The sequence below is a fragment of the Anguilla anguilla genome, chromosome 16 (genome assembly GCF_013347855.1).
Source record: "Anguilla anguilla isolate fAngAng1 chromosome 16, fAngAng1.pri, whole genome shotgun sequence".
Taxonomy (NCBI): domain Eukaryota; kingdom Metazoa; phylum Chordata; class Actinopteri; order Anguilliformes; family Anguillidae; genus Anguilla; species Anguilla anguilla.
The window spans coordinates 19,845,673-19,860,034 of NC_049216.1; the positions used below are offsets into that span (position 1 = coordinate 19,845,673).

Here is a 14,362-nt window from a genome sequence, read left to right on the forward strand (position 1 = left end):
TTTACTCCACTGCCCTTTTGGTGTTTGTATCAGCAGATGTAAAATTTCTCAGCTTTTTGAAAACAAGAGTGTCTGTCTCCACTCTGAATAAATAACAGGTCCTCCACTTTTCACTATGGACTGGTTATTTCCAAACAGAATAGTGCCAATAAAACAATACAATATTCCGCCATTATTTTCAAAAGAGCTCTGGAAACTAGTTCTAGAAACGGGAAACAAAAAAATATATGCATATCTTCACTTTTAATGATGTCAGCTTCGCGTAAAAAGAATTGCTTTTAATGAAACAGTAACCAAACATATGCTAGTTTGCACTAATTATTATTAAAGACAGATTAAAAGGTAAAATGACAGATTACATTAAGAAGTTACAAAGGTGAAATCAGCAGAGTATTTAAAGGTATTGAGCAGCAATGAGACGATAGAAACTGATGATTAAATTAACGTTAAAGAGACAAATGCCCACATGCCTTTCAAACAAGTAGTTGTGATCGAGATGTCCACACAGCACTCATTCTGTGTAGAAGCTTTCAATTTCCTTATGATACATCTCCAGCACAACACTACGCCGTAGTTTCATCGTGGGGCCTGGAATGAGAAATAAGAATGGTTGTCTGTATATTTCTTAGGAATGGACTCCACTGTATTTCATATTCTTTCACAAGCTGTGGCTGAGTGGCATCAGTTGAGATCACTGTCTTCTCATTCAGCCTACAGCAGCACATAATGATAAAGCACATATATGACTCTTGAAGGCATATAATGTTAGAATGTGTGCATTAGCTTTGCACAACCGATATCCTGGAGGGTGAGTGTCTCTTGTTTTTTCTTAACAAATTATGCCAGATGAATAAGCTTACAACTAACTAGTTCACTCATCATAACAGTAAAACAATGTCAATGTTTTAAATGATTGAACTAATTAAATAAACATGCAGAAGCTGGCAAGAAATCCTGAGAGGATCCACCCGCCTTGTTCACCCTGCATTAGACACTATTGAAGCAGTCATTACCCAGCTCCCCGCCAGCGATGGAGAAGTCTCTCCCCAGCACGGCCCACTTTTGAATGCGCTGGGCATTGGAGATGGCCCTGGAGTTGACGTGGTCAATGCCCTCCTGGATGGACCGGTAGATCTCCTTGTCTTTTCCCCCAACGATGTCCGACACTTTGGTGGCCTGGCTGCCCAGTTGCTGGCAGTATTCTACAGCCTCCAGGCTCAGCTCGTCTGTGGGCTCCATTGTCTCTGCATTACAGGCACACTGAACAACGGCTTACTGTATATTAGTGTTTAAAAAGACAGCTTGCGCTCTCAGAAATGGCCCAAAACCTGAAGAGCACAGCAAAAATAAATGATAGGTTCTTTTTCACATTTACAATTACTCCATAAATCCAGCAAATGAATACCGTGACTCTTGTGTATCAAGACAAACCATTTTAGGAAGCACATTAGATCAAGACATTTGACTGCATGGCATATAAAGTAGGAAGCATCCAATGATTATAAGCACATATACAGCACAGCTCTGACCATATTTTACCTTTTTTACATGGATATCAAGCACAATATCTCAAATGAATGCATTAAGAAATACCATTATATTGAGTTAAGCACATGTGTTCTCACTTCAACCATACATGATGAATGCAAAAACATAACCTCTTCAAAAAAAAACTTCTAGATACATTTCAGATTAGTAGGATTTGCTTTTTCAGTTGTACATCACTTACACAGCAAACTATGTCTCCATCCGGATGGCATTATGCAAAGGCCTTTACCTTAAAGCATTTACCTTAAGGGTCAGAAGCATGGATAGAAATTTCCTTTTGTCCCCGATCAACATGGCATTGCTGATAATGGGCAACTCTTTCTTCACAGCATCTTCTATGGGCACCGGGGGCACATTCTCCCCGCCTGCTGTGATTATCAGCTCTGTGTGAAGTCAGAACACAGTGACAAATTGCCACGACTCAAAGCCATAGTACATGTTACAGGGAGGGGAAAGAAAGGAGATACATTCAACCACGGTGTGATATTACTTCATGAAAGGACAGACATAAAATTTTCTATCAAAAATGAAAAGACTCTTGTGCAGGAGAAAGAAGAAGAAATTTTTTGAAGCCATAACCAAGTGTTTCAGCTGTCTAGAGCATGCCTACTATACCTTTTATGCGGCCTGTGATGTACAGGAAATTGTCTTCGTCCACTTTCCCCAGATCGCCTGAGCGTAGCCAGCCATGTTCATCCAGGGTCTCTCTGGTCTTGTCCTCCATGTTCAAGAAGCCCATGAAGATGTTCCGGCCCCACAGGCACACTTCCCCAATTCCCACTGCATCTGTGTCCGCCAGTTTGAACTTACAGCCAGGAACCACCTTGCCACAGCTTTGTACAACCAACAAATCAGTTACTTTACACTCACATCCTAATGTGACCTCAAGCAAATGCAGGTCAATTGCTTAGATGGAATATAACCACTGCTCATTATACGGCCTCACAGGGGGGAGGCAGGTTCAAATCCCAGATATACCCTTCTAGAACCCTTGGACAAGGTACTTAACTTGAACTTTTTCAGTAAATATCCTGCAGTAAGTTGCTTTGGCTAAGGGTGTCATGATAATGCAATAATTCAGTGAACCCACCTTTGCAGTCTGTAGGCTTTGGGGCCTGACATGAAGTGTGGCCCAGTGCTCTCGCTCATGCCATAGGCCTCATATAGCGGGATATTGAGACCCAGGAAGAACTCTACCGTCTCTCTGGCAATGGGAGCCGCGCCAGAGAAGAACTTCAGGCAGCGGGAGAATCCTAGTTCAGCCCTCAGTTTCTGCAGAACCAGACCATCAGCCAGAAGGAAAAGGAAAGGTTTATCCTCGTTCCTGGCAACAAACAAACAAAATATACATCAATATATATATTCATTTTATATATCAATATATATCTATATCTATATATAAAATACTTGTTTTGCAAGTCACTCAAGATAACACTATCTGCAAAATTACTGTGGTTATTACGTTATGTAACATAGGGATAGGATGAGGAAACCAGCTAACTAAACCTGGGCTGTAATTCTTTGTTTTCTTTATTTGGGATGCCAAATTGTATCTACAAGCCACGCTTATTGCTGAACCACTTCCATCAATTCAGGTGAGTGCAGGCAACCATGCACTCTCCATCACAACATCTGATGTTCACTGCTGACTTGTCACACCTCAGTCCACAATGACCTGGAGGAAGACACTTCATGTGCAGTTTGAGTAAGCACATTGTGAGCACCAGATAAGGGTTGCTGCTATACAATGAGACACAGTCATTCCCTCCAACCTCTACCTCTCAGGGAGACACTATAGCCAATCATGCATAGCCCTGCATGGCTGCCCACTACAGCTGGCAAGGAGAGCATCCACACACTGCATTTAATGCAAAATGAGCCTACCAGTCGCCCTATAATGCTTTTCATGATGTTTGCTAAGCCTTAGGTCACATCCAACAAAAGTCATCGCAGGGCTTACTTGTTGGCCCAGTTTTGGTTGGCCTCCAGGCTAACGGACATTGCCCATGTGGCCAGTTTCTTCTTCACATATCCGCTCTGTGAGATCCCTTCTCTGATCTTCTCCATCATCTTCTCCCACACCCGTGGAACGCCCATATGGGAGGTGGGGCTGACCTCTCTCAACGTGCTTATGAGACTTCCCTGGGCAGGCAAAAGACTGCACATGAACACTGAACTTCAACGCAACAATACATGGGACCTCATCTTGTTTTTCCAGAGAGGTGTTCTAAAATGGGAACTAGACAGAATAAGGGTGAACAGGAAGTGTGACTTCACTGCCTCTGCTCTAGTACCTTTAAAGCATCCGGCTGTGCAAAGTAAACCAGCTCCCCCCACTGAATTCCGGTCCACAAGTCGTAGATCTGAGCAGCAATGTGACTTAGCGGGAGGTAGCTAACAAGGGATTCCTGCTTGGTGTCGGCTGGCTGCATGTCTCCTGCTCGGCTGGCATGATGGGTGGTCCATGTGATCTGTTTATAATGCAGGGAGAGGAGCATACCTTTGTAATCCTGTGTTATTCTACTAAATAACTCCTTAGTGATACATACAGTTAAATAACATTTATATTTCAGCCGCAAGGGCTGTCTATGGAGCATTATCTGAATGCCCTTTAAATAACAAGACCAGGTTAAAACCTAGTATATGGCTGGATCTAACACACGTGATCCGGCCGACGAATGGTGTAACTTCATATCTCGGCCGACCAATGACGTAACTTCATCACTCACTCAGTCACTCAGTCATAGACATTCGCGTTTGTAGGGCTGGCCTCGCTGTTGCGGTCCGGCCACAAAAACAAAACAAAACATGTGTTTACAAAAGTTTCCTTTTCAGGATCTAGTAGCTGAACTTGTCACAGTCATGTCTTATAGGAGATTGAATATTAATTATATTTTATAATCCAAGAAACCAGTAAACAAGGGAAACACTCTGATTGTTCCATTCATCACCTTGTAACCATCACTATAGTCCTCCCCAGACTCACATTGTCATGGCTGAGCATCACTCCCTTGGGCATTCCCATGGTGCCAGACGTGTAAATCAGGACACAACACTGATTGGCTTTTTGGACAGCAAGGACATCATCCAATTCTTTGTCAGGCACATGAAGTCCTAACTCCATAAACTCCTCCCACTGTTCCAGGCAAAACAACAGGAACCAGTTACTTATTTATCCACTATCAAGCATTACATGTCACTCTGCAGTACTATTCAGTCAATGTTAAGCAATGTTTATTAATATACAGCAATGTTAATTTTGTCCAGTTGTCTAACATAGTATCCAGTTCTGTTCAGTAATGCTCAGTTGTGTTCAGCAATGTTCAGTAAACAGTACCAGACTCACTGAATAGAGGTTAGGCAATTTCTTCTCCAGAGGTCCATGGTACTGTACTATGGCTTTCAAGTGAGGCAGCATATTCTGTATCTGCGGTATGAAGAGATACTTTTTCAGCCAGGGCCCTTTTGATATTTCAGTTGTAACACCACAGAAAGCAGTACACGGTGGTACCTCAAAACACACATCACCTGCAAGATTTTGTCCAGCTGTTTTTGGTTTTCCACCACAATGATGTCTGCCCGTGAGTCATTAGCCACATGAAGGCAAGCCTCTGGGGAGTTGGTGGCATATATTCCTGTCATTATTCCTCTAATGTGCAGGTTCATGAAAAACAAACAGGTTGTAAGGCAGTGTTTGATTCTTTAATATCCACTTGCATTATAGTTACGTTTCATTAAATAAAATACCGCCATCAGGTATCATTTGTACAGGCAGAAATAGCTAAAATACATATTTCTTTATACAGATAATCAGTAAATGTATAATTCACAGCAGATTGCATGTAAATTGTTGGAAAGTATGAACTGTTCTTGCAACAAATGAAATGTATTTTGTCCATACCATATCTAATTCAAGTATGCGCTATCTTTTCCCAGTTATAGCCAGAAAATGCAATGCATGATTATATTTGAGAAAAATGCACATGGTGGTTGGATAAAACAAAAGCCTATGTGATCCCAGTTTCCCCACAGTTGGGGACATTAATATCTCATTGAGACTCACCCTGCAAATATGGCGCCAATGGCAGAAAAGAACCACTCTGCCGAATTGAATCCCAGGATAGCCACAGTGTGAAAGCGCTCCAAACCAAGCTGCACACATAAGGTGAGAAATTCAAACTTAGTCGCATACTCCTGCTTTGTTCTTTCAATGTTATCATGTACTAAGATCCTATGAAAGAGCACGTTGTAAATCAAGATGATTAACAACCACATTGACTCTCATCCCACTATTTTCCTTTACTCTCTGGTTTTGGACAAATAATGGTAATTATAAGGCTGTCTCATTGCTACAGAGCACTCGTAAATTTGGGAGAGTGCACACTAGCCTTTAAACCACGTTCTGCCAGCTGCTCGTCCCTTCATCTCTGCAATCCACCAGCTGACCTGTGCAGTTAATGAGCCAACGGACTGTGCACAGCTGGCAGAGGTAGATTGCAGGTGTCCAATGACCTTGCACAATGAGGCACATTACATGGATGACCCTATAGACTATGTGGCTCGGTCCTACAGTACTCCAAGCCATTAGCGTTCCAATGGGACTGTACTATAACAGATCTTATCAAAATAATATAGCTGCTGTGCTCCTGTATGCCATCAGGTCCACATTTGAAACAAGTGTTTTTTTAATACTTTCACGTTTTCTCCTCTACCATATAAGCATTTTGTCCTTTTTACATGTATATATCTTTACCCAAGCAATTCAGTAATATATTTACAGATTCAACAATATATAAAGAATACTAATACTGAAAATAGTGTGGTAATGACCCGTGGCCACATCTGCCCATACTTGTGTATCTCTTTGCAAAACCAACAAATGAATATACGCAAGATGCAATTTCATCAAAGATATTTCATATGCAGTGCAACTGTACATAAGCTTCATGGTAAAAACTCAGTGCAGCACTACTAATGCATGCTCTTGCTTCTCCTTGGCTACCACTATTTTAACATTTTGACAACATAACAGAACCAAGCTTGGCACAAGAGTCACTGGGACAATGAAACCACTTACAGTTTGTAATGCAGCTAATAGGGTTACATAGTATGTAGTGCTATAATGAGTGCTATAATCATAATGATGAACTTCCCACTTTTCTTTGACATTTTGCCTTTAGGAGACAGAAGTAGTGAAATCCTATTTCACACCTTTTTGCAAATAAATTTTAGGTTAACATTTCATGTTTGCGTTGTGTTCGTGTACCTTTAAAAAACTCTTGCCAACTGTCCGGCAGGTGTGATAGTATTCTGCAAAAGTCATCTTTTCCCATCTGTCCTCTTTCTTGGTGGCCAAGGCAGACAGGTCACCATACTTCTCCACAGAAGCCTTGAACATCTGGTGGACCGTGATGGGTTCCTCAGGACAGGTCTCATCAATCCTCAGCTGGACATAACCACTGGCTTCTGTGGTCCAAAGTGACTGTGCTGGAGCCAGTGATGCATTGGCTAAAACCTCTCCAATGCTCCTTTTCCGATCTCCTGCAGTGATAATGAGAAACACACACACACACACACACCTGTTGCAAAGACCACTGATATTCCATTAGCAGGACACATTTTACACCATCCCGCTTGTGTCCTTAAATCTATACAGGTGAACATCTTTGCAGTTTGAATACTCAGAAAAGGCAGTTTCATGCAATGCGGTCACATCATGCCTGTTCTTATGTTTGAAGGTCTTACCATCCTTGGTGTGCGTGTCCCTATCCTTCCTCAGATGTGTCATGGACCCTCGCACTGAGGCCACCGGACTGGAACACAGCGAGGACAGAGACAGTGGTGAAGACCCTGACACTCAGAGAGGGATGCCCGCTCTACCTCGCATTCCAGCTGCGGCCAGAGCAGCCTCTTTCACCAAATCACATGGCCCGGTTCAACAGCCATTGTGCCCTCCACACAATGTCAGGCTTTAGCTACACACAGTTAAAGCCCCAAGGCTTTGTTACAGAGAGGAGCTTGCCGAATGCAAAAGAACAGCTCATACCCAGCGGTCGTGGAAACTTTTTGAAAAATCTGAGGCTTTTCATCCTTTGCACAGAGTTGTGCTCCTGCAAGGCAAAGTGCAAAATGAAAGCAAACTTTTGTCTCCATTTTAAAGGAGCCGGATAAGCTTGAGCACAGAAATGCGTATCTGACCCGATCCATTGACTAATCAAGTAGGAGGGCCAAGCTTGACAGTCAGTTTGAACAGAGTTTCCGTTTCTCATTCTGATTCAAAGTGTGTAAGCAGCAAACATAAATTACGCACCAAGCGACAGGTTCTTTTATTACACCAAATGGCACAAGACACACTGTTCAAACAACTGCCCGTTTTTCATTTAGAATAGGAAAAAGGCCGAGTCTAGTTGCTTGTTTGTTAACTAGTCATGTGACCCAATCCCTTGAAAACAGGAGGAGGTGTCTACAGAGTAATGCTCTTCCTATCGGTGCTATGCCTAGTAGCTTCTCAGAAATTTCACAAATGCTTTTATTTGGAAACATAATAAGCATACACAAATTATTTTCCAGTCGGACATGGTTTCCAGTTGTGGTACAATAATCAGTACCATTCCTACACAATGTAGAAATCTTAAATTTAAATTCTTGTATCTAGAAAAACTGATCACCATCTTAGAGCAAAATGTTATCAGTCATCCCTCAATGGCCTTTGCTTTCAGCTGTTTGATTCCTGTAGTTATTTACTGCACACCATATTACTAAATCCAATATCACATTTAAACTATTAAAAAACAAACAAAAAAAAAAACAATTAAGTGTTACTGGTGGTAAGGGCTGCATTGTGTTCCATCTATTCCATGCCGTTCACCACCAGGCAAAAACGCACAACGGGCTGTTGTGGAGCCGCAACACAACTGACAAAGAGAGACCAGATGAGCCATTGATATGCATCCATTCATAATTCCCTACCTGCTCTCTGCGTTTTTGGCATGGTCTTGGTGGTTTTCGTTGTAATAAGCAGCTCTGGTTATCTCATCACTGTAGGACATGCTGGCTACTAAATGAATACTACCATGGAACAACTTCAGGCAGTAGGCTAAGTAGCAGCAGTGAAAAGCCTGCCCCCTGAGACTGCTTGAGGCACCAAGAGTGGCTGCAATTCAAAAAGCAACAGGGAATAATAGAACTTGGGGTACAATAACATTCACTAATGTTCAGACGTGACGGGCAGTTCAAAGGTTTTCAAAAAGCATACAAGCTACTGAGCTATATGCAGTAAGGTCATTTCTATATCCTGTTGTTCCTATTTATAAGAGCCACAGAATCCTGCTAGTTATACACACAGTTTTCTTTTTTAAAGTTGAGAAACCTGTATGGCATGTTAATGAGTCCAAAGCCCCCTTTCAAATGCAAATGCATTATAGGTTCCAAGAACATGTGATGAAATCCATCAAACAATGCTAGCTCATTAAATACATCTTAATTAGAGGCTGGTGCATAGATTGGGGTGTATTTACTGCACTTTGTGGGAACATATTTAACAAATAAATATTTATATATTTTGTGAATCCTCACACAAAGATTAAATCATTGTTTCTGCACTACCATATGAAAACATTTACTCTAACTTGTACCCTTCCCACTGGAGGAATTCATATGATTGGATATTGCCATCTGTCTTAGTATATCAATACTACTTCAGTACTATACCATTAAATGGCAACCCAAAAAATATACATTGTCTCACAATTGGCAATACGAAAAAACACAGAATCATATAGTCACAAGAAGCTCTCAAAGGTGGGATGGTGAAAAATATCTGAGGTTTATTTGTCCATCAACACTGTAAAATTGCACAGAAAGACAACAGATTCCCTCCTAAGACTCCACTGGACTGTCTCCCCCTACTTTCCAAAGCCAGACTGAGTGATTAGATGTTACATTTACTGACCTTATAAATAGTGCTGGAGATTGGGGCATGCTGCAAGAAAATATATTAAACAGGTTAACTTGTTTGACAGCACACAGTAACCTAATTGACAGTGAATACTGTCAATTAAACACAAACATATAATTATTTTTTCTGCCCAGCAAGACATTTCAGCTAAAAAAATTTCAGGTCAAACTGGTGGACTAGCTGACTATATAAAATGGAATTTTCATCAGGGTGGTGCAAGCAACCAACAAAATTCATTTCAACCTCTGTAATAAAAAGTGAATGTTTTGCTTAGTTTCACTTGTTTTTCGACCTATCTTTCATCATGACATATCCATAGTAAGCCATGTAGCCTATTAGGCGTTTTGAAAATGCGGTTATAGAAACGATATTATAGTACCCTAGTTGGCATTTACGGCGTTTTCAAGAATTCGGCCCATTCGCTAGAGAATAGCTCACAGCCTTGAGGAACTTCCTAGAATTGCATAATTTTTCCGGAATAATCGAGAGAATTTTCTAGCGTCACGGGCTGCATAAACGCTCCAGAAAGTTCTGCGTCTCGACGCTGTATAAATAGTAAGCGGCTGTTAAAGCCGAGAGAGATTCCAGCCCACGAACGTCTAGCGTGTAAGACAAGGAGTTGTCGGTAATTCTTTTGTTGAAAAGGTAACGTTACTGTACCTTGACGTCTTTGTATTACATATATTATCTTCAATAGCTGAATGTCATGGATCAAAGGAAAGTTAAGCTCCAAGTCTTGCTAGTTTAAATGTCAGTTCTACCTTTCTTTCTAGGTGTTTTAAAGACAGTGACACTGAAGCTTCAGTCCATATGTTTCGTAACGTGAACTTAATCGTGGAATAAAATAGATGGCCACACGGCTAGGTTACTAGATAGTTATGTTGTCTTTTGTACAAACAGCTGTCATCTGATTGATCGAATTAACTAATTCGTTTTGGCAATTTGTTTATTTGTGTCGTTTGTCTATAGCTGCTGTAGTCGAGATGGTTCGGGAAACCGGTTACTACGACCTTCTTGGCGTAAAACCAGAAGCCTCGTTGGATGAAATTAAGAAGGCATACCGAAAACTTGCTTTGAAATATCATCCTGACAAGAACCCCAACGAAGGAGAGAAAGTAAGTCACGTCTGATTGTGTTGAACGGGGTGGATGCCTAGACACAGCCTGCTCGATTTACAACACAGCGAGAACGGCTTCTGGAATGATCTGGAACTAGGATCATCGAACTGTCAATTTCCGAAAGTTAAAATCGCAATTTGTAAGGGATTAATTTATAAACATTTCATTGTGTTGACATTTAATGCTCAATGTACCTAGTTAGGGTAATATGATTACGTTAGTTTATTTGGCAGGATTGTTTTTGTCTGATTAGGCAAATGTGATTCCAGTGCTAGTTTGTACTTGGTAGGATTGTTGTTTGCTGAACAGGTTACTCTACAGGGTTGGAGTCCTGATCGATGTGGTCACTTCTGGCACTACGATCTTTACTCACTCTAGTGTGTTTCTTTTGCAGCTCTGCACCTTGACCTAATGCACTTGTTGTACGTCGCTCTGGATAAGAGCGTCTGCTAAATGCCTGTAATGTAATGTAATTTAATATTGTTTAATTTCTACAGTTCAAGCTGATTTCTCAAGCCTATGAGGTTCTGTCCGACCCAAAGAAGAGAGACTTGTATGATCGTGGAGGGGAACAAGCCATCAAAGAAGGAGGGATGGGAGGCCAAGCGTTTTCCTCCCCTATGGACATTTTTAACATGTTTTTCGGGGGTGGTAGCAGAATGCAGAGGGAAAGGAGAGGTAAGGCAACCCCTGGCTTCAATCCCTCATATTTTACAGTTTGTTATAATTATAGATTATCATCTGATACTGATTCTGCTGGATACTGTTAGCATTTAGTCCTGGACATTATATTCAGGTGCTCAACATCTCAGTCTGTTACCGAGGTAATACCACAAAATATTAGATATCAAGCAGAAATCATTATTTATGACTGAGTACTTATACTAAATTATTCCTTCAATTAAAGTTAATGAGTGACTTCTCCTATCACTTTCAGTTTGAGTAATTTTTTGCTTTTTTGTTGTTGTCCTTTTTAGGGAAGAATGTTGTCCATCAACTTTCTGTTACACTGGAAGAGATGTACAGTGGCGCAACCCGAAAACTGGGCCTTCATAAGAATGTAATCTGTGAAAAATGTGATGGTATGTGCCATATTTTCCTATTTTTTTCCCTTAGAGTTTATTCAAAAACTTTAGAGTTTATTCATGTTTTTTTCATCTCCCCAAAGAGAAGTTCAGTCTAGTGCATTATTGCATTTGCATAAATTGCTTGTAACAAACATACAAAGAAGAAGAAAAAAACCACCAATACAGTCCACTGTATATTGCAACTGTAGTCTGGTATTTCATCTTAGGTCAAGCGTCTTGTCCTTAATGTACCTTCAATGAAATGGAATCTGGAGTTTGTGACAATACAAGTATTTATGATGGTCAGCTTGGTTCTGATCAAGTGTGTATTACGCCTGCTTATAGTAGTTTCAAAATAAGCTAGTAAATGATAGATTTGTTAAATTGCAACAGTTTCAAATTAAAGCTCTAACTGGGTCTTAAACATGTGAAATCTTTAAATACGTTATAATTACAGAAATAAATATTACAGATTAAGCAGATCAGTATTCAAAAAAGGTGGCTATGTATAGCTAGACTGAGTCCTTTGCCATCTAAAACCAAAATATAAAATACTGAATGCCCAAAAATAATTTTTTTGTATCATACGAAAACTGCCACACCCAGGTATATCCCTTCATTTGCATGTTTTCCCACAAGGGTCAAAACCCAAATACTTTCTACATGTCCTGAAGTACCCTCTATTTGTTATATACAATAAACTGGTATCTAGTTGGATGGAGAGATGAACAGCTGTCTATTATTCTGATGAAGGCCAGGACTAAAAGCCTCCAATGTTTCGCTGTAGGTTACGGAGGAAAGAAAGGAGCATTGGAAAAGTGCTCAAACTGCAAAGGGAGGGGTGTTCAGATACAGGTGCAGCAGATCGGGCCGGGCATGATACAGCAAATCCAGAGCATGTGTGCGGACTGCCAGGGCCAAGGCGAGAGGTTCAACTCGAAAGACCGATGTAAGAACTGCAATGGTCACAAAGTGGAACGCAAGAAGAAGATCCTGGAAGTCCACATTGACAAAGGTGTGTAGGTTATCCTGGCAGTTCCTGTTAAAGTCGTGCTCTACACCAAATCGATCAGACCCAACTTGTATATTTGTAGCAATGAGCTTGTGAGATTTTACTGTAAATCACAATTTTTGTGTAATTCTACAAGTCCCAGTGGTAAATGCTCTTGCCTGAATATATTTAGCTCTCTCATTCTCAGCTTTTTATGGTGTGCATGGGTTGGTTCACTAACAAAGTGCAATGCATGACTTCAATGTAAAGGCATGAAAGATGGGCAGAAGATTACATTCCATGGGGAGGGTGACCAGGAGCCTGGGCTGGAACCTGGCGATGTCATAATTGTCCTGGACCAGAAGGACCACCCAGTGTTCCAGAGACAGGAAGACAACCTCCTCATGAAGATGGAGATCAAGCTGGTCGAAGCACTCTGTGGGTTCAGAAAGACTATTCGCACTTTAGACAACAGAATGCTCATCATTACCTCACCACCAGGTAAACTGCAAACTCATCCTTAGTCTAATACAGGGAGGGTTTTAGTGAAATTGGTTTGACTAAGCCTTCCTGTATTAGATGCCCATTTCAATTAGGTGCTCACAACCTTTCTGTTCTAAGATCCAGCTTTACTATGTACACAAGTATATCACCATTCTATTGTTGCAGGGCATGTAGTAAAGCACAATGACATCAAATGTGTCCAAAATGAAGGTATGCCCTTGTACAGAGACCCTTATGAGAGAGGACAACTCATCATTCAGTTTGTGGTAAGTTTATAGTCTCCCTTTTCTTATGACAAGCTCACTGCTGAAAGAAATGGCTTTTTAAATCTGCTTTCCAGTTAGCCACAGCCAAGTCAGCAGATTATTCAGTCAAGTTCGGGGCTGTTGCTTATCCTGTGTCCTGGCGGTCTCTTCTCAGGTGGAGTTCCCAGAGAAAGGCTGGCTCCCTGATCACATGCTCCCTCAGCTGGAGGCCCTGCTCCCACCCAGAGATGAGGTAATGATCACTGATGACATGGAGGAAGTAGACTTGAGTGACCTGGATTTGCACTCCCAGCAACGTAGATACAACACGGAGGTCTATGAGGAGGACGAAAGCCCCAGGGGTGGGGTGCAATGCCAGACGCAGTGAATGTGACCCCCTTTCTCCTTGCAACGATTGGTGTATAAACATGGGGACATTATTTTCTGTGTGTACGAATCATCTGTTATATGTTACCTGTTAATGTTTTCTTTCTGCTTCATGGCAGTGGATGTGAACAAAATAGGCACACGCTTCATGTGAATTGCTTTATTTTTTCCCCTCCACCTTTGTTTGGTTAAAAAAGGCCATTGAACTGAATAGAGAATTTTTCACCTATGCTTTCTGTGAAGGTAACTTGATTTTTCTGAAATAAATAATTTTGTATACTAGCAAGGTTGCTTTGATTCTCTAAAAAAAAAAGTGCAAATTTAAGTTTACTTTCAGAGAAGCTTGAAGGTGCTTTAGCATACAACAAGATGGTCATACGACAAGATAACCTTCTCATCCAAAGGTAGAAGCTAAGCAGGGCAGCACTTCTTTAGTGCTTGGATGGGAGATCTGTGAAAATATAAATAGCTACTTAAGGTGGTGTTGGTGAGCCAGCAGGCCTTAGGCCAAGTTGAAAAGAAATTCTCAATTAAAGCATTGGGGA

At 41.1% G+C, this 14,362-nt stretch overlaps 2 protein-coding genes across 2 annotated transcripts; one reads left to right on the forward strand and one right to left on the reverse strand.

Annotated features, from left to right (window-relative positions):
• Nucleotides 1-224: 224 nt before the first annotated feature.
• Nucleotides 225-8,695, reverse strand: acsbg1 (acyl-CoA synthetase bubblegum family member 1). Its single transcript, XM_035396060.1, has 14 exons — nt 8,518-8,695; nt 7,294-7,361; nt 6,815-7,089; nt 5,612-5,700; nt 5,077-5,197; nt 4,895-4,975; nt 4,535-4,684; nt 3,843-4,019; nt 3,509-3,690; nt 2,639-2,872; nt 2,164-2,381; nt 1,792-1,931; nt 1,014-1,260; nt 225-588 (listed from the first exon to the last, which is right to left on the reverse strand). The coding sequence occupies exons 1-14, from the start codon at nt 8,595-8,597 to the stop codon at nt 512-514; spliced, it is 2,139 nt and encodes a 712-aa protein (XP_035251951.1). The 5' UTR covers nt 8,598-8,695; the 3' UTR covers nt 225-511.
• A 1,295-nt stretch (nt 8,696-9,990) lies between these two features.
• On the forward strand, nt 9,991-14,099 carry LOC118215361 (dnaJ homolog subfamily A member 4-like). Its single transcript, XM_035396061.1, has 8 exons — nt 9,991-10,150; nt 10,475-10,620; nt 11,121-11,301; nt 11,601-11,705; nt 12,478-12,705; nt 12,952-13,182; nt 13,351-13,451; nt 13,606-14,099. Exons 2-8 carry the CDS (start codon nt 10,489-10,491, stop codon nt 13,816-13,818), a joined length of 1,191 nt encoding a protein of 396 aa, XP_035251952.1. The 5' UTR covers nt 9,991-10,150; nt 10,475-10,488; the 3' UTR covers nt 13,819-14,099.
• Nucleotides 14,100-14,362: the final 263 nt, after the last annotated feature.

Excerpts from the sequence above, each read along its gene's own strand:
- acsbg1 (XM_035396060.1), bottom strand. The coding sequence starts at position 8,597 with ATGTCCTACAGTGATGAGATAACCAGAGCTGCTTATTACAACGAAAAC. Across the intron at positions 5,198-5,611 it reads ATTGGCGCCATATTTGCAGG|AGGAATAATGACAGGAATAT; the intron begins GTGAGTCTCAAT and ends CCTGCACATTAG. Across the intron at positions 1,932-2,163 it reads CATCACAGGCCGCATAAAAG|AGCTGATAATCACAGCAGGC; the intron begins GTATAGTAGGCA and ends GACTTCACACAG.
- LOC118215361 (XM_035396061.1), top strand. The coding sequence starts at position 10,489 with ATGGTTCGGGAAACCGGTTACTACGACCTTCTTGGCGTAAAACCAGAA. Across the intron at positions 11,302-11,600 it reads AATGCAGAGGGAAAGGAGAG|GGAAGAATGTTGTCCATCAA; the intron begins GTAAGGCAACCC and ends TGTCCTTTTTAG. Across the intron at positions 11,706-12,477 it reads AATCTGTGAAAAATGTGATG|GTTACGGAGGAAAGAAAGGA; the intron begins GTATGTGCCATA and ends GTTTCGCTGTAG.